Below are 24,143 nucleotides of genomic sequence, written 5' to 3'. Positions count from 1 at the left end.
AACGAACATGTTTACCAACCCATAGTAGTTATACACCACATTTATTTTCTCAGTGCAATTTTCTTACTCGTAAGTGGCGCATGATGTTATAGCTGGTTTTCACATGACGTCACTAAAATTCGAACTACAAAACTATTGATCTTCCAGAGATTTCACTTAAATGATGTATAAGAGCGGCTGAAAACTAATATTCATACAAATTTTTGCTCCGAATAGGTTCTTGGTTTTGTAATAAACCACGCTTGAATTTCTAAGCTTTTGCGTGACGCGGCATTTACATGACGGCCTAGAGAGCTGTCACGATGGTTAAAAAAGTGACTTATTTCGGGGAATTTGGCTATCTGAACAGTTTATGTCTTAGAAAAAGTATTATTTGAATGTTTTACAGTTCCTCGAGGGATAAATTCACGCTTTTGTAGCAAAACTCAGTGTCAGATGTTTCTGTTGGTTTCCAGCCGCCATGTTGGTGCCCATACGGATGGGCACCAGCATGGCGTTTCCATACAAATCTCTATAAATTTGGGCAGAAAATTTCTCCACATATCTCGCATAAGAAAAATTGCTGTGACCAGAATTTTGACGAGAGTCTTTGCATATTTACCTTCTTTCATTTCCCAGATTCTGGACTTTATCTATTGGCCGGTTTTGATTTTTATTTTGATCTATTTTGAATTGCGTGACAATGAAAACCAGCAATTGTCTGTTGTATGGGACACCAGAAGACAGGGAACAGCGACATAGAATAAACATCCCATAACCGTAATATTCGAAGTATCGCTTTCCGTTGAAAAGAAACATCGACGCGACACAAGCTAAGAGGGTGAAAGTGAGTGCACCGCTCGAAATGCTACACCTCCAAGCTTTGCCAAAAGAAAGACATACATATTTGTAGCCTCAACGAGAAGTAAAAAACATTTTTCATATATATATGTAAGTCATTAGGATTTGAAAAGAGATTTGAGGTACATAGAGTTTGTTGCTTAATGGTTTCTATATTTGCCAATGTTTAGGTTGTTTGCTATAAAAACATTTCAAACCACTAAGCTAGGGTTTTCCGTTGTGGCGATAATATATCAAGATCACCCGCGTTGAACTCAAAACCTGCCTACTGGTAGGGAAATATTTTCTATTTTAAACATCTTTTACTTTCTCCTTGCAAAATTTGTTTACAAAATCATGGAACTATGATCTAGCTCATGGTCTCTTGACAAAATATAAACGGAGTCAACGAGCGAATAGCATTGTCGTGTCGACGCTGTGTATGATCGGATCAAATCAATGACGTCATCAAAGTAGAACGAGTCTACGAGCGAGCAAGAAAACTCTGACTAGTCACACTTCACAGAAGGAGGACAAATACAAATAGCACAGGACAACAAGCAAAAATGTGGCAGGGAACCCTTATGTTCATCCTTGTCCAATTCACATGTGCGATCTACTCGTTACAGACACAAGGTAAGCCTCTTCTCTACGTAGACGTCTTTCGTTTACAGTCTCAATGTGAACTGATTTTGCTGCGCTTTTGATCTTTTGTAATTTAGTTCGGAGCGTTTTGGAGGCTAGGTTGAACGGAAAGTGCCGCTAGTCTATTATTAATGCTGGTGTTTTGTAAGCGGCCTCGTGGCCCAATGGATAAGGGATCTGACTACGAATCAGGGGATTCCAGGTTCGAATCCTGGCGGGCTCAATTCTTTTTGCTTGGGTTAATAATCAAATCATGGAGTTGGTGAACCGTGGTCGGTTCTTTCTTTTGCAAGTATTTCAAAATATTTTTTTCTTCCGGTCATGTTTGACTAAAACCCATCATAATACTCATAATTTTACGAGAACTCAAGGAATGGAAGATATATACATTCAATAATATGATCAGTGTCCTCGTACTGCTGACATGTAACTATGTACAGACTTTACATCTGGTTTGTTTGAATATCATAAAAGCCTGCAGCTGTATAGTTCTTTACATTACTGTTTTCGGTGATAGTACCGCAGCAGATAAGACGGAGTATAACGAAAACTTTGTATATATTCATACAGCATGACTCATTTAGGAAGAATGACCTGCTTTGGTATAATGGTTTTAGTAATGACCGTTGTGCCGCCCTATATGTTTTGTTATGAAGGTGTTTCTACTCACTGTAACTTGGTTTTCTTGAGATGTATTAAAACTTTGCGCAGATTTGCAACCATGAAAAAGCTGGCGGTAATGTCGGGCCGAACAAGATCTAGAAATTTTGATTTGGAGCCAAAGGTAGCGATATATATTTGTAGCCACTTTCCATAAACGCGAGCTGGAAGCACTACCCAGGTTTAAGATTAGTACCGTTAATTTGTTGGTTTTTAGATTACTTACAGTCACTGAAAAAAGGAGAAAATCACTAAAGAAAAGATGCGGCGAGGGTTTGGAAGATAAAAGAGATTGGGACGAAACAATGATGAGGCAAGGGTGTGGCTCAACCCAACTCCTTTTCGTCTATAAGACCCTTTCTCGTTCCAATTCGCGAAGATAAACTATCGTCGCGTCGGACTCCAGCACAAGAGAATGGCTACCGACAGTCTCGTTGATTTTGGAGTAATTGATTACACATTTCGACGAGCGTTTGTGACCACGTTAATAATGCTGAATTATGTTTAAATATAACTATTATTATTCCTCGCCTCTTGCAAGATATGTAATAAAGTTTTCATGCCACAAGCAGATATGCAGCTTATTCACGTCAAGGTATCGCTAACCTTGAAATAAGCCTCATGCTCCTAAGTGTGCGACAATTGCATCTCGCTCACTTTGTCACCTGATTTAATGTACATGTTAATCACCCTATTACCAGCTGCGACCCCGTGGCCCAATGGATAAGGCATCTCACTACGAATCAGGGGATTCCAGGTTCGAATCCTGGCGGGGTCGATTTTTTTTTTCCCTGAGGTAAAAAAATTTTAAATACACTCAAAATATCCGAGTCATTCGTAATACAAATATAGTCGTTATTTTCCCGGTAGTTAGTTTTTCGTTCTAAGCATTAACCGGAATAAAAAAAAAAAAAATCATTTAGTTTCGAGCTACTGCTCTCACCCAAAGAGCAATAAGCAAGTCTCTTTTTTTAAGTGATCAAAGCGTATAAATAATTGATAACATTAGATATGAATTAAAAAATTAGCTGTCTGGCCCCGTGGCCCAATGGATAAGGCATCTGACTACGAATCAGGGGATTCCAGGTTCGAATCCTGGTGGGGTCGATTTTTTCCCCTTAGGTATAAAAATTTTTAAATGCACTCAAACTATCCGAGTCATCCATAACACAAGTAAAGTCGTTATTTTCCAAATAGTTAATTTTTCTTTCTAAGCATTAACCGGGATAAAAAATGTTTATCAATAGGTTTAAAGGTCAACTGCTGTCAGCCAAAGAGCAAAGAGCGAGTCTCTCTTTTTCAGTGATCGAAGCGTGTAAATAATTTTTAACATTAATTGAAACCAATTCAGGACTTCAGGAGTGATTCATCGTTTTATTGCTACAGTCCTGTTTCGTATGGTCAAAAAATTAATTGTACTATATACGGCCCCGTGGCCCAATGGATAAGGCATCTGACTACGAATCAGGGGATTCCAGGTTCGAATCCTGGCGGGGTCGCTTTTTTTTTCCCCAGGTATAAAAAATTTAAATGCACTCAAAATAACTGAGTCATTCAAGATGCAAGTAAAGTCGTTATTTTCCGAATAGTTAGTTTTTCTTTCTAAGCATTAACCGGGACAAATAATGTTTTTCATTTTAGTTTTGAACATCTGCTCTCAGCCAAAGAGCAAAGAGCAAGTCTCTTTTTGCAGTGATCAAAGCGTATGAATAAGTGTTAACATTAGATATAAATTAAAAAAAAAAAACAGTCCTGTTTCGTATGGTCAAAAAATTAACTGTACTATATACAGCCCCGTGGCCCAATGGATAAGGCATCTCACTACGAATCAGGGGATTCCAGGTTCGAATCCTGGCATGGTCGATTTTTTTTCCCTCAGGTATAAAAATTTAAATACACTCAAAATATCCGAGTCATTCATAATACAAATATAGTCGTTATTTTCCCAGTAGTTAGTTTTTCCCTCTAAGCATTAACCGGAATAATAATAATAATAATAAAATCATTTTAGTTTTGAGCTACTGCTCTCAGCCAAAGAGCAATAAGCAAGTCTCTTTTTTTTAGTGATCAAAGCGGATAAATAATTGATAACATTGTTAACATTATATATAAATAAATTAAGAAAAACATTAGCTGTACCATGTACGGCCCCGTGGCCCAATGGATAAGGCATCTGATTACGAATCAGGGGATTTCAGGTTCGAATCTTCGCGGGGTCGATTTTTTTTCTCTCAGTTATAAAAATTTAAATGCACTCAAAATATTCGAGTCATTCATAGTACAGGTAAAGTCGTTATTTTCGGAATAGTTAGTTTTTCCTTCTAAGCATAGAAGCTTTTCCTTCTAAGATAATGTTTTAGTTGCTGCGTGGACACCCCAAGAGCTTAATGATGCCCTTCGACATGACTTCACGCTAATCTCTGACTGGTACACCAACAACAAATTAACGCTCAATGTGAAGAAGACTAAATTGATGCTTTCGGGTAGCAAGACAATGTTGTCTCCGTTTAATGGCTTTCAGTTTTCTACTGACGAAGGGCAAATAAATCGTGTTTCATCTTATTATTGGATGAGAAATGGAAATGGAAGATGCACGTCAATAGCCTCTTACAAAAATTAGGACATCGCCTGTCAGTTCTCAATCGAATCTATCATATGCTGGATCAAGAAAAGTCTCACATCATATTTTAATGGCCTTGTCCTACCACACCTAGATTATGCAGATATTGTCTGGGGTGACCAGCCTGGTCTTACAACACAGATGAAACAATTACAATCTTTTCAAAATCGCTTTGCGAAGAAGATCGTTAAGTCGAAAATGTCATCAGCAGAGGCTCTGACGTCGTTGCGGTGGGTGTCTTTATATTCGAGGCGGTTCGGTCATTGGTGTTGTGTTGTGCAAGATGTAATGAAAGGTAGCATCCCCGAACATTTCGGTGTATTCAGATCCACCATAACCAACAACGCGGTTGTAATACCCGAAATTGCTTCATGCCCAAGGTCAGTAGGCCAAGAACGGAATGGGGAAAAACCAAAACATATTATAAAGCCATTAACGACTGGGCCACACTACCAAGTGCTTTAAAGGAACTGATGCCGAAAACTATTTTTAAATACAAACTGAAACAGTTTTTATTGAACCATTTTAACCTTAGTTAGTAGAATTTTAATTCTTGTTTTAGTTTTTAATCTTAGTTAGCTTACCGCATAGGTTTTTCTCCTTTTTATTGTACTTTAGATTTTAATGTATTTTAAAGGTTTAACATTTATTTTCTCAGAGGACCCTCCTGAAAACCATCTTATGGTGATTGGTAGCTTCCTCTTAAACTATTATGTATTGTTATGTATTCTTCTTCTTCTTCTTCTTCTTCTTCTTCTTATTATTATTATTATTATTATTATTATTATTATTATTATATCATTTTAGCTTTGAACGTCAACTGCTCTCAGCCAAAGAGCAAAGAGCGAGTCTCTTTTTTTCAATGATCGAAGCGTATAAATAATTTTTAACATTAATTGAAACCAGTTCAGGATTTCAGGAGTGATTCATTGTTTTATTGTTACAGTCCTGTTCCTCTCGACGCGTATAAATTATTGTTAACATTATATATAAATAAATTAAGAAAAAAAAAATTAACTGTACCATGTACGGCCCCATGGCCCAATGGATAAGGCATCTGACTACGAATCAGGGGATTCCAGCTTCGAATCCTGGCGGGGTCGATTTTTTTTTCCCTCAGGTATAAAGATTTAAATGCACTCAAAATATTCGAGTCACTCATAATACAAGCACAGTCGTTATTTTCCCAATAGCAAGCCCTCATTTTCTCGTGCCAATAGTTAGCTTTTGTTTCTAAGCATTAATCGGGATAAAATAATGTTTTTCATTTTAGTTTTGAACAACTGCTCTCAGCCAAAGAGCAAAGAGCAAGTCTCTTTTTTCAGTGATCAAAGCGTATGAATAATTGTTAACATTAGATATAAATTTAAAAAAAATAATAATAACTGTACTATGTACGGCGCTGTGGCCCAATGGATAAGGCATCTGACTACGAATCAGGGCATTCCAGGTTCGAATCCTTGAGGGGTCGGTTATTTTTCTTAAGTGTAAAGATCAAAATGCGCTCAAATAATAAGCTCATATATTCTTACGATGCAGTTTGTTCTTCACAACCGTAAGCTAAGAGAAATGTTAGTCAGAAGTTAATAATGTTTTCAAAATAAAAAAAAAAAAAAAAATAAACAAAATAAAACAAAATAAAAATTTATATTTTTATCAAATGATCAAATGCAATGCTCACATCTAACGAGAAATAGTTCGTTTACATTTTCTTTTTATAGCGGGGTTGATATTTGTTTTGTGAAGTACCGTTTCGTAGCGATTGCGTTTTACTGAAATCTTTGCGGGTTACAGATTTTTCTCTTTCTTTTTCTTTTTCTTTTCCTTTCTGTTTTTGTTTTTGTTTTTCGTTTTCTTCTTCTCCTTCTTGTTCTTGTTCTTCTTGTTCTTGTTCTTGTTCTTTTCCTTCTTGTTCTTTTTCTTGTTCTTCTTGTTTCTTCCTCTTCTTCTTCTTCTTCTTCTTCGTCTTATTCTCTTTCTTCTTTTTCTTCTTCTTCTTCTTGTTCTTGTTCTGTTTCTGCTTGTTCTTCTTGTTCTTCTTGTTCTTCTTGTTTCTTCTTCTTCTTCTTCTTCTCTTTCTTTCTCTTTTTCGTTTTCTTTTTTTTTTTTTTTCCATTTTTTAATGCCGAGTCTGAAAAAGGGCAGTAGAGGTTTTTGAAACTGTGTTAATCAAAAAGATATCGTCTGCAAATAGCGGGGTTGATATTTGTTTTGTGAAGTACCGTTTCGTAGTGAACGCATTTTACTGAGATCTTTCCGAGTTACAGATTTTTCTTTTTCTTTTTCTTTTTCTTTTTCTTTTTCTTTTTCGTTTTCGTTTTCGTTTTCTTTTTCTTTTTCTTTTCCTTTTTCTTTTTCTTTTTCTTTTTCTTCTTCTTCTTCTTCTTCTTCTTCTTCTGCTTCTTCTTCTTCTTTTTCTTCTTCTTAAGTCTTATCCTGACAACTGAGGAAAACTGTTACTTGCATGTTGGCCAATATCGATTCATTTGTTTCACAAAACTGAAAAACAAAGGACAAATTCAGTCTTCAAATAGAACAATGTTAGAATTTTGAGACGTAACTAGCGAAGAATAAAACACTTGTGATCTACTTGTTTCAGTCTGATGGGAAGTCAATATAACTAGTTTGATATCGGAACCGCGTCAAATTCTACAGTGACAAAGTTATCTTCCTAAGAAGGAATTATGTGAAAATATGTATGCCGGATGATATATATATCAGTAAATCTGAGGGATATTTCCGTTCCTTTGCTTGGTTTAACGAACTGTGTGCGTGTTAACGAACATGTTTACCAACCCATAGCAGTTATACACTACATTTATTTTCTCAGTGCAATTTTCTTACTCGTAAGTGGCGCATGATGTTATTGTCTGTTGTTTGGGACACCAAAAGACAGGGAACAGCGACATAGAATAAACATCCCATAACCGTAATATTCGAAGTATCGCTTTCCGTTGAAAAGAAACATCAACGCGACACAAGCTAAGAGGGTGAAAGTGAGTGCACCGCTCGAAATGCTACACCTCCAAGCTTTGCCAAAAGAAAGACATAGATATTTGTAGCCTCAACGAGAAGTAGAAAACATTTTTCATATATATATGTAAGTCATTACGATTTAAATAGAGATTTGAGGTACATAGAGTTTGTTGCTTAATGGTTTCTATATTTGCCAATGTTTAGGTTGTTTGCTATAAAAACATTTCAAACCACTAAGCTAGGGTTTTCCGTTGTGGCGATAATATATCAAGATCACCCGCGTTGAACTCAAAACCTGCCTACTGGTAGGGAAATATTTACTACTTTAAACATCTTTTACCTTCTCCTTGCGAAATTTGTTTACAAAATCATGGAACTATGATCTAGCTCATGGTCTCTTGACAAAATATAAATGGAGTCAACGAGCGAATAGCATTGTCGTGTCCACGCTGTGTATAATCGGATCAAATCAATGACGTCATCAAAGTAGAACGAGTCTACGAGCGAGCAAGAAAAATCTGACTAGTCACAGTTCACAGAAGGAGGACAAATACAAATAACACAGGACAACAAGCAAAAATGTGGCAAGGAACCCTTATGTTCATCCTTGTCCAATTTACACGTGCGATCTACTCGTTACAGATACAAGGTAAGCCTCTTCTATACGTAGACGTCTTTCGTTTACAGTCTCAATGTGAACTGATTTTGCTGCGCTTTTGACCTTTTATAATTTAGTTCTTGTTAACGTTAGGCTCTTGGCTTAAGTTACTGAAATGACTAAAGAAAATCAAAATGTACCAATCAACCGTCTGTTGATTGTATATTACAAGACTACAAGTAACATCACAAAATTTCGCGAATTTCGACATATGGTCACATATGATGTTGACAGTGTCCTTTGACACCCATTAGATGTTTTACTTCTTTAAGTGCCATATACAATATCTTCATATCGCTTTGCATTTTGAAGCTTATCAGTCAGAGATTGAACAACTCTTCGTTCAATCTCACGGGCCAACGTACTTTACATTGGCAGAAGAAACTTTCTATTGATATATCGATCGCGGGGGGAGTTTCGTATAAAAATGACGGGGGTGTTCGTCGTAGCTTTTAGGAGTTAAAAACGCAGTTTTGTTACCTCTTATAGGTGTTTAGCCCAAAAGGTTCACAGCGGGAGCTTTTGCGGTAACTTTGAGGGTATTGAGGCGAAAAAATAGAACATAATATGTTATGTAAGAATTAATGCCTCTTAGGGGAGGGAAAAAGTTCAAGCCACGCCCACAAAACAGGATCTTGATATGGTACCCCTTAGGGGTTCTTTTAAAAATTTCCGACGGATGCTTGTCGGAAAATTTTAAAAGAACCCCTAAGAGGTACCATATCAAAATCCTATCCTTCCGGATATCGATCTTTCCAGTTTGTTTATCATATTATTTAATCTCTTGTTTTCTATGTATTTAGTTATTTATTAAGTTGTTTATCTACCTACCTACCTACCTATCTATCTATCTATCTATCTATCTATCTACCTACCTACCTACCTACCTACCTACCTACCTACCTATCTATCTATCTATCTATCTATCTATCTATCTATCTATCTATCTATCTATCTATCTATCTATTTCTGGTATTCTATTGCAAGACTGTTTACTTGCCATTGGGTCATAAACCTTGTAGAAAGCATACACTCCTTTAAGAAAAATAAACCTTGTAGAAAGCGCACACTCCTTTAAGAAAAATATGGCCGACTTCTATGGCCAACGATGGACGGATGCATGTTCGCAGATCATAAAAATGTGCTAACCCTGAAAAGACCATGGAAAGTACATGGGGATAGGGCTATTGCTAACATAAGACAAACGAAAACTAACTTAGTCGCTTTACGTGCTGTTTTTTGAGTGATTTATAATATGTACGGCCCCGTGACGCAATGGATAAGGTATATATCTGACTACGAATCAGAAGATTCCAGGTTCAAATCCTGGCGCTGTCGACTTTTTTTTTTTTTCTTTTTTTTAAAGAGTAAAGAAAAAAACCGCGCAAATAATCGAAGGAGATATTTAACAAATATTCATGAATTCTTACGAAGCAGTTTGTTTTTCTTAGCCTTCAGTCCGGCACTGAAAGAAAAAAACCCTTCCTTTTCTCAAATTTGAAAGAAAAAAGCTGACCAGAAATTAATAAATTAATGATAACAGTATTCCAAACAGCGGAATTGAAAATAATATTTCAATCAAATGATCTAATGCAGTGTGGAAATTCAACTAAATAATTACTTTCGTATAGCGAAATTTAATAGAGATCTGTTCAGGGATGTTCAGTTTCGTAGTTAATGCATTTTACTGAAACCTTCCCACGTTTTGTCATTTGAAAATAAATACAATAGCCAGACATCGAGGTTTTTGAATGATCACATTTAACGTTCGTTAAAATCTGAAATATCCAAGCGACGGATAACGGATGCGACAACACTCCGCAAGGATCAGGAGCCGAATGATCTTTTGCCACTTGAGTGGGTCATTAACTCTAACTAAACTGCGAAAAGAACAAAACAAAACAAAACAAAAAAAACAAAAAACAAAAAAAGATGAAAACGGTAAACAGTCACCGTACACAAGGACTTGTCGTTAGGTTTCCTTAGTTCCTTCTCTCTCACACTTCATCACTTCCTGAAAAACATGTGAATATTGAACAGCGCAGGGCTATAGGTTTTCTCTTTTTGGGTCCCAGAAAGGGTCTACCTTTTAAAGGGAGCCACAAGGCCGGCTCGATATGGTACAAAATCTTGGAACTTGGAAATAGATGAGTTGGAAAGGCATTAGGATTGATAAAATACCGGATCTGAAATGTAATAAAATGCCGCATGGCTGGTTCGTCCGTGCGTTGGTTCGTTCTTTCTTTCTTTTGTGGTCTTTCTTTTCTTTTTTCAGCATGATTTTTCTGTCCTTACTTCGAAAGAGACGCCACGACAGGGAACAGAGACATAAAATAGACATCCTATAACCGTAATATTCGAAGAATCGCCTTCCTTTGATCGAAAACAAACATCAAGACGACACCTCGCTCAAAGCTTTGCCAAAAGAAAGACAAGGATATTTATAGCCTCAATGACAACGAGAAGTAGAAAAATATATAGATATTATATATATATATTATGTGTCTTGTCTGCGTTATAGTCCTGAAGATTAGAAACGAAATTTTGGGTAAATAGTGCTTGTTGTTTGTTAGTTCCGATACTTTGTAATCTTTAAGTTATTCACAGGGGCTATAAAAACATACTTAAAGGAGTTTTCCTGTTAAATATCGGATGTTAAACCCGGCAATATTATTGCAAGATCACCCGCAATGTCTTCAAAACCTGCAGCTCCTGGTGGAAAAATGTCAGCCTTTTTTTTATTTTTAATCTTTTACACTCTCCTAGGGGGAATTTGTTTACAAAAATAATATGGACGGAGTCAAAATGTGTGGCCCCGTGGCCCAATGGATAAGGCATCTGACTACGAATCAGGGGATTCCAGGTTCGAATCCTGGTGGGGTCGACTTTTTTTCCTTGGAGTGAAAAAAAAAATGCACTCCAAAAAATCAAATCATTAGGCGAAAAATATTTTCTTTTCAAGAAAACAAGAGGAAACAATTTTCCCACCAGCTCATGATAATATTATGTTATTAGTACAGTTTCCATAAATAAAGTCACACATGGCGGATATGACGAAAACTTTTGATGACGAAATAGGATGTTTGTCAAATCCGAATTACTTTAAGCACGGACATCTGCTGTAGAGAAGTAAGATCCGAAGCCGAGCCTACGTCATTCCACAAAAATAGAGTGAAGTTGAAAAAAACAAAACAAAACAAAACAAAACCAAAAACAAAACAAAAAAGCAAAACAAAAACAAAACAGCAGCATCGTACTAAAGCACAATTTTTCTCAGATATGGCGAACACGTTCCTGTTTCTACCCTGTGCCCTCGTACATATAAACCACTTGTCGGTGTGCCGCCAATAAGAATAAGGCTTTTGATGTAGATATATGAATGAGCCCTTGTATTCTTTGGAGGAATTCCTTATACTAGAACGAAAATAGACTTCAGTTGCATTACTTTTTCTTATTGCTGTAATTACACTGGCCCAGTGGCCATTCGACTTTGAATCAGGCGAATACAGGCTCGAGCCTAGGCGAGGCCGTTTAATTTTTCCCTTGATTTTGTAAAGGAAACCAAGTGAAAAGCATATTCCGTTCAGACTCGCATCGTTCAAATGAACGGAAATTATTTTACCCTTAAATTTGCGTAACACAAATAAATCAAACAAGGAATATAATAGTTACACGGGAAGATCCAAAACACAGTTTATTACATCGTAGGTTAAGTTATTAATTACAAGGGAATACAAACAAGTTGAGGCTATTTTTTCCAATTCTTTAAAGAACTCCTTATTCTTTGCACTAAACATAAAGGAAGTCTCAAAGCCCATAACTTGTAACTCTTAGAGTATTCAAACCATGACAATAGAACTTGAAAATAGTAAAAACCAATAAAGAAAGCAAAAGATATCTATAAAAGCAAATGTGACCGGGAGAAAGTACAAAGTAGTCTGTACGCAATGTCCACATCTTCACAAATCTTTGGAACAGCCGCGCGCTCTATTGAAGAACACCCTTTTATGACGTCACATTTTTGTCCGGCTTATTCTTTGTTTTTGTCACAATACGGTTAGAATTAAAGTGTCTTTGTATTGTTGGGATAGCAAGTTTATACGAAGCTGTAACACAATCATTGCAAGACGCTGGGAAATTCAGACTGGACAAGAAATAAGAATGTGGCAAGGACTCTTTCTGTTGCTGTTTTCTGTTTCTCGAATGCGTCCTAGCGCTGCCGTTTTAGATGGTGAGTACAGTCTGTTACTTGATTTTACATCCTTATCTAGTTTTAATACTCACCATAACTGTGAGATCACGGTCAAATTCTGTAAGCAGCTATATAGTAGCGATCTTTACCGCCTGCCTAAATCATTAGGCCCAAATGACGAATATTCTCTACAGAGAGGATTTTCCTAACGAGCAGCAGTTTATTCGTGGTAAATAAATAACATGTATTCGAGAGGTGGCACTTTATATTTTACTTGGCAGCGTCTTCGGCTTTGCAGCAAATTAAAATCGATTATTTTAGACAAACAAAGACACGCCGCTTTCCTTATCTCAGGCCTCCAACGTGTTGTTATTAATATGGCCCCGTGGTCCAATGGATAAGGCATCTTACTACGAATCAGGGGATTCCAGGTTCGAATCCTGGCGGGGTCGATACTTTTTCTGCAGGTCTGAGAAATCGAACGCACTTAAAAATGACCCAAGTATGGCCGTAATTTTTCGAATAATTAGTTCTTCTTCTCATTAACCAAAGAATTTTTTTTTTAATTCTAGTTTTGAAACACTTCTCTAAGCCAAAGAGCAAAGCGGTAGTCTTTTTTATTTTCAGTGATCAAAGCGTAAATATACTTGCTAATATACGATATAAATTAAATAGTAATAGTACAGTGGAACCCCATTAATACGACCGCCTTCGGGCCATGGAAAATTGGTCGTATTAACGGGGTGGTCGTATAAACGAGGTGCCGTCACATTATGATGCAACACGCCTTAAACATGTACTGCACGTGAATACCTTTAATTCCGCTATAAATCAACCTTTTTACAATTATTCTTCAACCTTACCACACCAATTCGTTGCAACTGAGCAAAACCGAGTACATGTGATGCGAAAAACAATGACGTCTTTCAGTTTCTCAACAGGATATGGCTTCTTGTGAAATGTCCGTTAGAGCCGTTATTGGTCAGATTATGTCTGTCTTCATTCAGCTTCCTCACTAGTCAATTTAACTAGTCGTATTAAGGGGGTAATTTTTTAAAGAAAATAAGGACTAAGTACTCCAAATGGTGGTCGTTGGCCCTAATAACAGCGTGGTCGGATTAACGGGGTTTTTAGATAAGAGAATGTGTAGGCTTTTGCTCGGGCCACAAAAAAAGTGTTCGTAATAAACGGGTGGTCGTTTTAACGGGGTGGTCGTATGGCGGGTTCCGCTGCAGATAGTTTCTTCACATTTGGTTAATATAGCGGGGTTGATATCTGTTTTGTGAAGTACAGTTTAGTAGCTAATGCATTTTCCTGAAATTTCTTTACGTCTTGAAATTAAATTGCCAGAAAAGCATAACTTCATTGAACATAAATTCAATCAATCTCCACAGGACTATAGATTTCGCCGTTTCGGTCTCAGAAAGGGTAAACTGATTTAAAAAAGAATAAGTTTACAAACACTGAAAACACACCTTCGCCTAAAAGTTCAGGGACTTTAACGACTCTTAGAAACTATCTCACTGTTATGGCGCAATGCTTGCTCTTTGCGCTTATCAGTTTTTTTTTTTCTTGTTTGCTCTCTTTAGCTCTCTCTGAGTTCCATTTTCTTTTTCTGGCTTTGAGGGAGAATTGAACTGAGGGGGCTGTCGAAGCTTATATTTTAAGTCTTGTCTTAGCCACAACTGAGAAAAACTGCTACTTACAAGTTGGCCAATATCGCTTAATATGTCTCAGAAAACTGAAAAACAAAGGACAAATTCAGTCCTGAAATAACAATGTTAGTAATGTTAGAGTTTGGAGACGTGACTAGCTAGGAATAAACACTTGTAATCTACTTGTTTCAGCCTGATGGGAAGTCAGTATAACTAGCAGAGCCGTACCTAGGATTTTTTGTCTGCGGGAGCAAACTCCGCACACCCTCACAGGGGTCTCCCGTATACTGAGGGTTTCTAATTAGACGTTTTGTTTTCAGCCCTTCACAGAAAGTTGCCTCTAAAACCTTTAAGGAAACAAACCACACTGATGCTTTTTGTGTTAAATTGTCATGATTTATTATGGCATAAACAACTTGTTTAGTTTGAAATAGTCCCCGAAGTCTCTGCTACACAATGATGATTTACATACCATCTTTAACTCAAGCTATACTGTGAAGAGCAGATTATATTAACACTTTGTATGGATGGTCTCAAAAATGGGTTGAAAGCCTTCGTTAGTTTGAACACACATTGACTTGAAGCAACTAATCTAAAATTGCAGGTTTCGGTATCAGAATGCCAAGTCTCAAAAAACGAGTCTATATTAGGGTGTTTTAGATTCTTCTCCAAAAATTTGACTTCATGTCATAGATCTCATTTGGAGTGGGAATGAAGTCCGTTCCGCCATGAATTAACAGCATAGCAAGGCCATTTAATCGATTTTCTCTCATTGATGACCGAGTTCATAGCTTAAGACGGCGTTGGGCTGAGAAGGTGTGTTCGCAACTGAGGCTTCCGACAGGCGTTGTTAGAAAGATCGACAGCACCTTGTGAATGGCGGGAAATTCTTGCAGACTGCAGTCATGCATTGTTCCCTCTTGTCCTGACACTGGCTCCATCGCGTGTTTCATCCTCCACCTTGCGAGCTCTGCGTCAAAATTAGACTTCTCCAGGACAAAAAAAAAAACATTTAGTTTTCCTGGCGGCGGCAACTGCCCTCCCCCCCCCCCCCCCCCCCCCGGCGTCAAATTCTACATTGAACAAACGAATCTTCCTGGAGAGGGAATAAGTAAAAATATGTATGCGATAATATGCCAACAATAATTATGTAAGAGATATATATCAGTAAATCTGAGGGATATTTCCTTTTCTTTGCTTGGTCTGAGGGAATGCGTGCGTGATATCCAACACGTTAACCCAGCCTTAGCAGTTGTTCAACAGATTTATTTTTTGGCGCCGTTATAGTCTTGCCCAAAACTGGCGCATGGTTGACAGGGAACAGAGACAGAGTAAACATCTCATAATATAACCGTGATATTCGAAGCATCGTTTTCCCTTGAAAAGAAACATCAACGCGACACAAGCTAATAGGTTGAAAGTGGAGTACACCGCTCGAAATCCGATGCCTCCAAGCTCTGTCAAAAGAAAGACATGACTATTTATAGCCTGCTCAATTGTAACGAGAAGTAGAAAATATTTTTTATATATCTATATAATAGATAAGTCTCGATTTGAAAAGAGATTTGAAAAGAGATTTTAGGTAGCTTCAATATTTGCCAATCTTACGGGGTCTTAAGGTTATTTGCAGGTGCTGTAAAAAAGCATATTCTAAGCCGCTTAGGGTTTTCCGTTGTACTGAAGTCTTAAAAGACTTTAAAGTGATCTTTTAGCAGGATCACCCGCGTTGACATTGAAACGTGGCTGCTGGTAGGGAAATGTTTAATGTTTTGAACATCTTTTACTTTCTCCTTGGGATATTTATTTACAAAATCAAAGGACAATGATCTGGGTCATCGTCCCTCGATAAAATATAAATTGAGTCAAAGACAAAATCTCATTGCCGACGCTCTGCGTTATAATCGGATCAAATCAATGATGTCATCAAAGTAGAATGCATTCATTTTCGCGTCTACAAGCGAGCAATTCAAATCTGACTAGTCACAGTTCACCGCAGGAGTAGCAGAACAAATAAAGAATACAACAAGCAAAAATGTGGCAGGGAACTGTTATACTCATCTTTGTACAATTTTCACGCGTGGTCTTCTCGTTCCAAGGTAAGCCTCTTCAATACGCGAACAGATTTCCTTCGCCTATAGTCTGAATGTGAATTTTGCTGGCCTTACACCGATTGTAATTTAGTTATTGTTAACGTTATGCTCTTGCCCAAAATAATTGAAATGACGAAAGAAAATCACGATCTACCGACAACCGTCTGTTACTCGAGTATATTGAAGACTTGAAACAAATATCAATGCCGACATAAGATATTTACGGTCTCCTTTCAGTGACACCCTTTAGATGTTTCCTTTTGACTGCCGTTTACCGTGATCTCTCAATATCGTTTTACATTTTGAAGCCTGTATTAGAGTTTGCAATTGATGTTTCTTCAATCCAAAGTAGCATGTGTGCTTTTTTGGCAGAAGCAACTCTCTGTCAATTGATAGATCGATCTGTCATGTTTATTTGGTTATCATATTATTTAATCTCTTATTTTCCATTTATTAAGGGGTTTATTTAGTTGTTCCTCCATCTGTTGATCTTTGCTATTCTACTGTTTCAAAACTGTTAGCTGTTTACTTGCCATTGAGTCATAGAAAGAGATTATCAAGGAAATACTTGATAATCTCTTGGTCACGAACCTTGTAGAACGATTATATTCCTTACCCCTTTGAGAAAATTCCCGACTGCTATTGCCGAAGGTGGCTGGATCGTTGCATGTTCGCTGATCATGAAAATGAAAAGACCATGCCATGGGAAGTAAATGGGGATAGAGCTATTGCTAACATAAGACAAACGAAAACTAACTTAACAGCTATATTTGCTGTTTGTTGAATGATTTCTAATATGTCCGGCCCCGTGGCCCAATGGATAAGGCATCTGACTACGAATCAGGGGATTCCAGGTTCGAATCCTGGTAGTGGTCGATTAATTTGTTTTCAGAGTGAAGAAAAATTGAAGAAAAAATCGCGCAAATAATCGAAGTAGCTATTTAACAACAAATATTCATGAATTCTTACGAAACAGTTTTTTTTTTTTAAGTCAAAGTAAAAAAAACCCTTTCCATTCTTTTCTCAAAATTGAAAGAAAAAAATAAATTAATCAACTAATTAATGGTAGAGTATTCCAAACTGCGAAATTGAAAATAATAATCCAATCAAATGATCTAACGCAGTGTGGACATTCAACTAGATAATTACTTTCGTGTAGCGAAATTGAATAGAGCCGGATCTGTTTAGGAATGTTTAGTTTCGTAGTTAATGAATTTTACTAAAATCGTTCTACGTTTTGTATTTTGAAAATAGATATAAGAGCCAAACATTGAGGTTTTAAATGATCACATTTAACGTTCGTTAAAATCTGAAATATCCGAACGACGGATATCGGATGCGATGACACTTCGGAGGGCTCCAGAGCAGAGAGATCTTTTGCCACTTGAGTGGGTCATTAACTCTAACAAAACTGAAAAAAAAAAAATAAAATAGGGTGAAAACGGTAAACAGTCACCGCACACTCAAGGGCTTGTCGCTAGGTTTCCTCAGTTCCTACTCTCTCCCACTTCATCACTTCCTGAAAAACATGTGGATATTAAACATGAATTTTTTTAATCCGGACAATTCTAGTTTTGAACAACTCTTCTAAGCCAAAGAGCAAAGCGCTAGTCTTTATTTTTTAGTGATCACAGCTCAAAAAATAACTGCTAACACGATATAAATTAAATAATTAATAGCGCTATGTCTGGCCCCGTGGCCCAATGGATAAGGCATCTGACTACGAATCAGGGTATTCCAGGTTCGAATCCTGGCGGGGTCAATTATTTTTCTTACTGAGTAAAGAAAAAATGTGCTTAACTAATCAAAGTGGATATTTTACAAATATTCATACATATTCTTACAATACAGTTGGTTCTTCAAAAAGATAAGTCAAGGGAGGAATTACCTTCCTTTTCTCAAGTTGTAAAAAAAAACTGGCTAGAAATTAGTAATATTCCCGAAAGCTATTTTTACACCTAACTAGCTATTTTCTTTACATATATTTGGTTTGTATGGCGGGGTTGATATCTGTTTTGTGATGTACAGTTTAGTAGCCAATGCATTTTACTGAAATCTCTCTACAGTGTACGTCTTAAAATTAAATTACCAGAAAAGGCTAACTTCATCGAACATAAATTCAATCAATCTCCAAAGGGCTAAGGATTTTGCCGTTTTAGTCTCAGAAAGGGTAAACTCAGTTTTAATCGGACTCAGTAGAAGTCTGGTGTTTAAAAAAAAGAATAAGTTTAGAAACACTGAAAACACACCTTCGGCTAAAAGTTCAGGCCAGGGACTTTAACGACTCTTAGAAATTATATCACTTGTGTGCCGCAATGCTTGCTTTTTCCTTTGTGCGCTTATCACTTTTTTTTTTTTCTTTTTTCTTTTTTTTCTTTTTTGCTCTCTTTAGCTCTCTGTGAGTTCGTTTTTATTTCCGGCTTTGATGAAGAAGTGAAAGGGGCTGTCGAAGCTTATACTTAAAGTCTTATCCACAACTGAGAAAAACTGTTACTTCCATGTTGGCGAATATTGCTTAATTTGTTTCACAAAACTGAATAACAAAGGACAAATTCAGTCCTGAAATAGAACAGTGTTAGAGTTTTGAGACGTGACTAGCAAAGGATATAAAACACTTGTGATCTACTTGTTTCAGTCTGACGGGAACTCAATATAACTAGTTTAATGTCGTAGCCACGTCAAATTCTACAGCAAAGGAATCTTCCTGGGAAGGGAAAAAAGTGAAAATATGTATGCGATAATATGCCAACAATAATTATGTAAGAGATATATATCAATAAATCTGAGGGATATTTCCTTTTCTTTGCTTGGTCTGACGGAATGCCTACGTGATATCCAACACGTTAACCAAGCCTTAGCAGTTGTTCAACAGATTTATTTTTTCGCGCTCTTATAGTCTTACCCGAAAATGGCGCATGGTTGACAGGGAACAGAGACAAAGTAAACATCCTATAATATAACCTTGATATTCGAAGTATCGCTTTCCCTTGAAAAGAAAAATCAACGCGACACAAGCTTATAGGTTGTAAGTGGAGTGCACCGCTCGAAATCCTACGCCTCCAAGCTCTGTCTAAGAAAGACATGACTATTTATAGCCTCCTCAATAGCAACGAGAAGTAGAAAATATTTTTATATATCTATACGATATGTAAGTCTCGATTTGAAAAGAGAATTTAGGTACGTAGAGTTTGTTGCTTTATAGCTTCGATATTTGTCAATCTTAATGGGGTCTTAAGGTTATTTGCAGGAGCTGTAAAAAAAACATATTCTAAGCCGCTTAGGTTTTTACTTTGTACTAAGTCTTGAAAGATTTAATAGTGATATTTTAGCAGGATCACCCGCGTTGACATTGAAACGTGGCTGCTGGTAGGGAAATGTTTAATGTTTTGAACATCTTTAACTTTCTTCTCCTTGGGAAATTTGTTTACAAAATCAAGGGACAATGATCTGGATCATCTTCCCTAGATAAAATATAAATTGAGTCAAAGACAAAATCTCATTGCCGACGCTCTGCGTTATAATCGGATCAAATCAATGATGTCATCAACATAGGATGCACCATTTTCGCGTCTACAAGCGAGCAATTCAAATCTGACTAGTCACAGTTCACCGCAGGAGTAGCAGAACAAATAAAGAACACAACAAGCAAAAATGTGGCAGGGAACTGTTATACTCATCTTTGTACAATTTTCACGGGTGATCTTTTCGTTCCAAGGTAAGCCTCTTCAATACGCGAACAGATCTCTTTCGCCTATAGTCTGAATGTAAATTTTGCTGGACTTACACCTATTGTAATTTAGTTATTGTTAACGTTATGCTCTTGCCCCAAATAACTGAAATGACTAAAGAAAATCACGATCTACCGACAATCGTCTGTTACTCGAGTATTTTGAAGACTTGAAAGAAATATCACAAAGTATCGCTGAAACAATGCCAACATAAGATATTTACGGTCTCCTTTAGTTAGATGTTTTCTTTTGACTGTCATTTACAATCTCTAAATATCGTTTAACATTTTGACGCTTGTATTAGAGTTTGCAATTAATGTTTGTTCAATCCAAAGGAGGATCTGTACTTTTTTGGCAGAAGCAACTCTCTGTAAATTGATAGATCGATCTGTCATGTTTATATGGTTATCATATTATTTAATCTCTTATTTTCTTTTTATTAAGGGGTTTATTTAGCTGTTCCTCCATCTATTGATCTTTGCTATTCTACTGTTTCAAAACTGTTAGCTGTTTACTTGCCATTGAGTCATGGAAAGAGATTATCAAGAAAATACTTGATAATCTCTTGGTCATGGGCCTTGTAGAACGATTATACTCCTTACTCCTTTGAGAAAATTCCCGACTGCTATTGCCGAAGGTGGGCGGATCGTTACATGTTCGCTGATCATGAAAATGAAAAGACTATGCCATGGGAAGTAAATGGGGATAGAGCCATTGCTAACATAAGACAAACGAAAACTAACTTAACAGCTATATTTGCTGTTTGTTGAATGATTTCTAATATGTACGGCCCCGTGGCCCAATGGATAAGGCATCTGACTACGAATCAGGGGATTCCAGGTTCGAATCCTGGCGGGGTCGATTAATTTTTTTTCAGAGTAAAGAAAAATTAAAAAAACAAAAACAAACAAAAAAAAAACAAAAAAAAACGCGCAAGTAATCGAAGTAGATATTTTACAACAAATATTTATGAATTCTTACGGAGCAGTTTTTTTTTTAAGTCAAAGTAAAAAAAACCCTTTCCATTCCATTGAAAGAAAAAAAAGAAATTAATAAACTAATGATAGAGTACTCCAAACTGCGAAATTGAAAATAATAATCCAATCAAATGATCTAACGCAGTGTGGACATTCAGCTAGATAATTACTTTCGTGTAGCGAAATTGAATAGAGCCGGATCTGTTTAGGAATGTTTAGTTTCGTAGTTAATGAATTTTACTAAAATCGTTCTACGTTTTGTATTTTGAAAATAGATATAAGAACCAAACATTGAGGTTTTAAATGATCACATTTAACGTTCGTTAAAATCTGAAATATCCGAACGACGGATATCGGATGCGATGACACTTCGGAGGGCTCCAGAGCAGAGAGATCTTTTGCCACTTGAGTGGGTCATTAACTCTAACAAAACTGAAAAAAAAAAAAAGCAAAAAAAAAAAAAAGTGGAAACGGTAAGCAGTCACCGCACACTCAAGGACTTGTCGCTAGGTTTCCTCAGTTCCTACTCTCTCCCACTTCATCACTTCCTGAAAAACATGTGGATATTAAACATGAATTTTTTAATCTGCACAATTCTAGTTTTGAACAACTCTTCTAAGCCAAAGAGCAAAGCGCTAGTCTTTATTTTTTAGTTATCACAGCTTAAAAATAACTGCTAACACGATATAAATTAAATAATTAATAGCACTATGTCTGGCCCCGTGGCCCAATGGATAAGGCATCTGACTACGAATCAGGGTATTCCAGGTTCGAATCCTGGCGGGGTCGGTTACTTTTCTTACTGAGTGAAGAAAAAATGTGCTTAACTAATCAAAGTGGATATTTTACAAATATTCATACATATTCTTACAATACAGTTAGTTCTTCAAAAACAAAAGTCAAGGGAGGAGTTACCTTCCTTTTCTCGACTTTTGAAACAAAACTGGCTAGAAGTTAATAATATTGCCAAAAGCTATTTTTACAGCTAACTAGATATTTTCTTTACATATATTTGGTTTGTATAGCGGGGTTGATATCTGTTTTGTGATATACAGTTTAGTAACCAATGCATTTTACTGAAATCTCTCTACTTCTTGAAATTAAATTGCAGAAAAGGCTAACTTCATTGACCATAAATTCAATCAATCTCCACAGGGCTATAGATTTTGCCGTTTTAGTCTCAGAAGGGGTAAACTCAGTTTTAATCGGACTCAATAGAAGTCCGGGGTTAAAAAAAAGAATAAGTTTAGAAATACTGAAAACATAACTTCGGCTAAAAGTCCAGGCACTTTAATGAGTCTTAGAAATCATATCACTTGTATGGCGCAATGCTTGCTTTTTCCTTTGTGCGCTTATCAGGTTTTTATTATTATTATTATTATTATTATTATTATTATTATTATTATTTTGCTCTCTTTAGGTCTCTGTGAGGTCGTTTTTATTTCCGGCTTTGATGGAGAAGTGAAGGGGGCCATCCAAGCTTATATTTAAAGTCTTATCCACAACTGAGAAAAACTGTTACTTGCATGTTGGTGAATATCGCTTAATTTTTTTCACAAAACTGAAAAACAAAGGACAAATTCAGTCCTGAAATAGAGCAATGTTAGAGTTTTGAGACGTGACTAGCAAAGGATAAAACACCTGTGATCTACTTGTTTCAGTCTGGTGGGAAGTCAACATAACCCTGAACTAGTTTGATATCGGAACTGCGTCAAAATCTACAAGAAAAGAATCTTCCTGGGAAGGAAAAAAAGTGAAAATATGTATGCGATATTATGTCATCGATAATTATGTAAGAGATATATATCAGTAAATCAGGGGCATATTTCCGTTTATTTGCTTGGTCTGACTGAGTGCGTGCGTGATATCCAACACGTTAACCCACCCTTAGCGGTTGTTCAACGGCTTTATTTTTTGGCGCTCTTATGGTCTTACCCGAAAATGGCCCATGGTTGACAGGGAACAGAGACAGAGTAAACATCCTATAATATAACCGTGATATTCGAAGTATCGCTTTCCCTTGAAAAGAAACATCAACGCGACGCAAGCCATGAATAGGTTGAAAGTGGAGTGCACCGCTCGAAATCCTGCGCCTCCAAGCTCTCTCAAAAGAAAGACATGACTATTTATAGCCTGCTCAATTACAACAAGAACTAGAAAATATTCTTTATATATCTATATGATATGTAAGTCTCGATTTGAAAAGAGATTTTAGGTACAGAGAGTTTGTCGCTTTATAGCTTCGATATTTGTCAATCTTAATGGGGTCTTAAGGTTATTTGCAGGAGCTGTAAAAAACATATTCTAAGCCGCTTAGGTTTTTACTTTGAACTAAGTCTTGAAAGACTTTATAGTTATATTTTAGCAGGATCACCCGCGTTGACATTGAAACGTGGCTGCTGGTAGGGAAATGTTTAATGTTTTGAACATCTTTAACTTTCTTCTCCTTGGGAAATTTGTTTACAAAATCAAGGGACAATGATCTGGATCATCTTCCCTCGATAAAATATAAATTGAGTCAAAGACAAAATCTCATTGCCGACGCTCTGCGTTATAATCGGATCAAATCAATGATGTCATCAAAATAGAATACATTCATTTCCGCGTCTACAAGCGAGCAATTCAAATCTGACTAGTCACAGTTCACCGCAGGAGTAGCAGAACAAATAAAGAATACAACAAGCAAAAATGTGGCAGGGAACTGTTATACTCATCTTTGTACAATTTTCACGGGTGATCTTTTCGTTCCAAGGTAAGCCTCTTCAATACGCGAACAGATTTCCTTCGCCTATAGTCTGAATGTAAATTTTGCTGGACTTACACCTATTGTAATTTAGTTATTGTTAACGTTATGCTCTTGCCCAAAATAATTGAAATGACTAAAGAAAATCACGATCTACCGACAACCGTCTGTTACTCGAGTATTTTGAAGACTTGAAAGAAATATCACAAAGTGTCGCTGAAACAATGCCGACATTAGATATTTACGGTCTCCTTTCAGTGACACCCTTTAGATGTTTCCTTTTGACTGCCATTTACAATCTCTAAATATCGTTTTACATTTTGAAGCTTGTATTAGAGTTTGCAATTAATATTTGTTCAATCCAAAGGAGGATGTGTGCC

At 36.7% G+C, this 24,143-nt stretch overlaps 1 protein-coding gene and 7 non-coding genes across 10 annotated transcripts in view; all 8 read left to right on the top strand.

Moving 5' to 3' along the window:
- Window positions 1-1,333: 1,333 nt before the first annotated feature.
- LOC149095915 (uncharacterized) overlaps window positions 1,334-24,143 on the top strand; it is a 50,237-nt gene continuing 27,427 nt past the window's right edge. The window contains exon 1 of one of the 3 annotated variants that reach the window (XM_089281092.1): window positions 1,334-1,455. In XM_089281092.1, coding sequence (XP_089137218.1) covers window positions 1,386-1,455 — 70 coding nt within the window. In that variant the 5' untranslated portion in view covers window positions 1,334-1,385. Of the gene's footprint in view, window positions 1,456-16,032; window positions 16,322-23,285; window positions 23,773-24,143 lie in introns of those variants that run through there. The other 2 variants (XM_089281097.1, XM_089281093.1) reach the window with 2 other exon arrangements.
- On the top strand, window positions 2,830-2,902 carry Trnar-acg (transfer RNA arginine (anticodon ACG)). The gene has a single exon. It is a non-coding gene; the product is annotated as a tRNA-Arg (tRNA).
- On the top strand, window positions 3,159-3,231 carry Trnar-acg (transfer RNA arginine (anticodon ACG)). Its single transcript has one exon. It is a non-coding gene; the product is annotated as a tRNA-Arg (tRNA).
- Trnar-acg (transfer RNA arginine (anticodon ACG)) lies at window positions 3,551-3,623 on the top strand. Its single transcript has one exon. It is a non-coding gene; the product is annotated as a tRNA-Arg (tRNA).
- Trnar-acg (transfer RNA arginine (anticodon ACG)) lies at window positions 11,190-11,262 on the top strand. The gene has a single exon. It is a non-coding gene; the product is annotated as a tRNA-Arg (tRNA).
- Trnar-acg (transfer RNA arginine (anticodon ACG)) lies at window positions 18,005-18,077 on the top strand. The gene has a single exon. It is a non-coding gene; the product is annotated as a tRNA-Arg (tRNA).
- Trnar-acg (transfer RNA arginine (anticodon ACG)) lies at window positions 20,832-20,904 on the top strand. The gene has a single exon. It is a non-coding gene; the product is annotated as a tRNA-Arg (tRNA).
- On the top strand, window positions 21,737-21,809 carry Trnar-acg (transfer RNA arginine (anticodon ACG)). Its single transcript has one exon. It is a non-coding gene; the product is annotated as a tRNA-Arg (tRNA).

This window comes from Orbicella faveolata, unplaced genomic scaffold, assembly GCF_042242905.1.
Source record: "Orbicella faveolata isolate gen_17 unplaced genomic scaffold, um_ofav_v1 contig_48, whole genome shotgun sequence".
NCBI classification, from domain to species: domain Eukaryota; kingdom Metazoa; phylum Cnidaria; class Anthozoa; order Scleractinia; family Merulinidae; genus Orbicella; species Orbicella faveolata.
The sequence above is the reverse complement of the archived record's forward strand: the minus strand, read 5'-3'. Positions and strand labels throughout refer to the sequence as shown.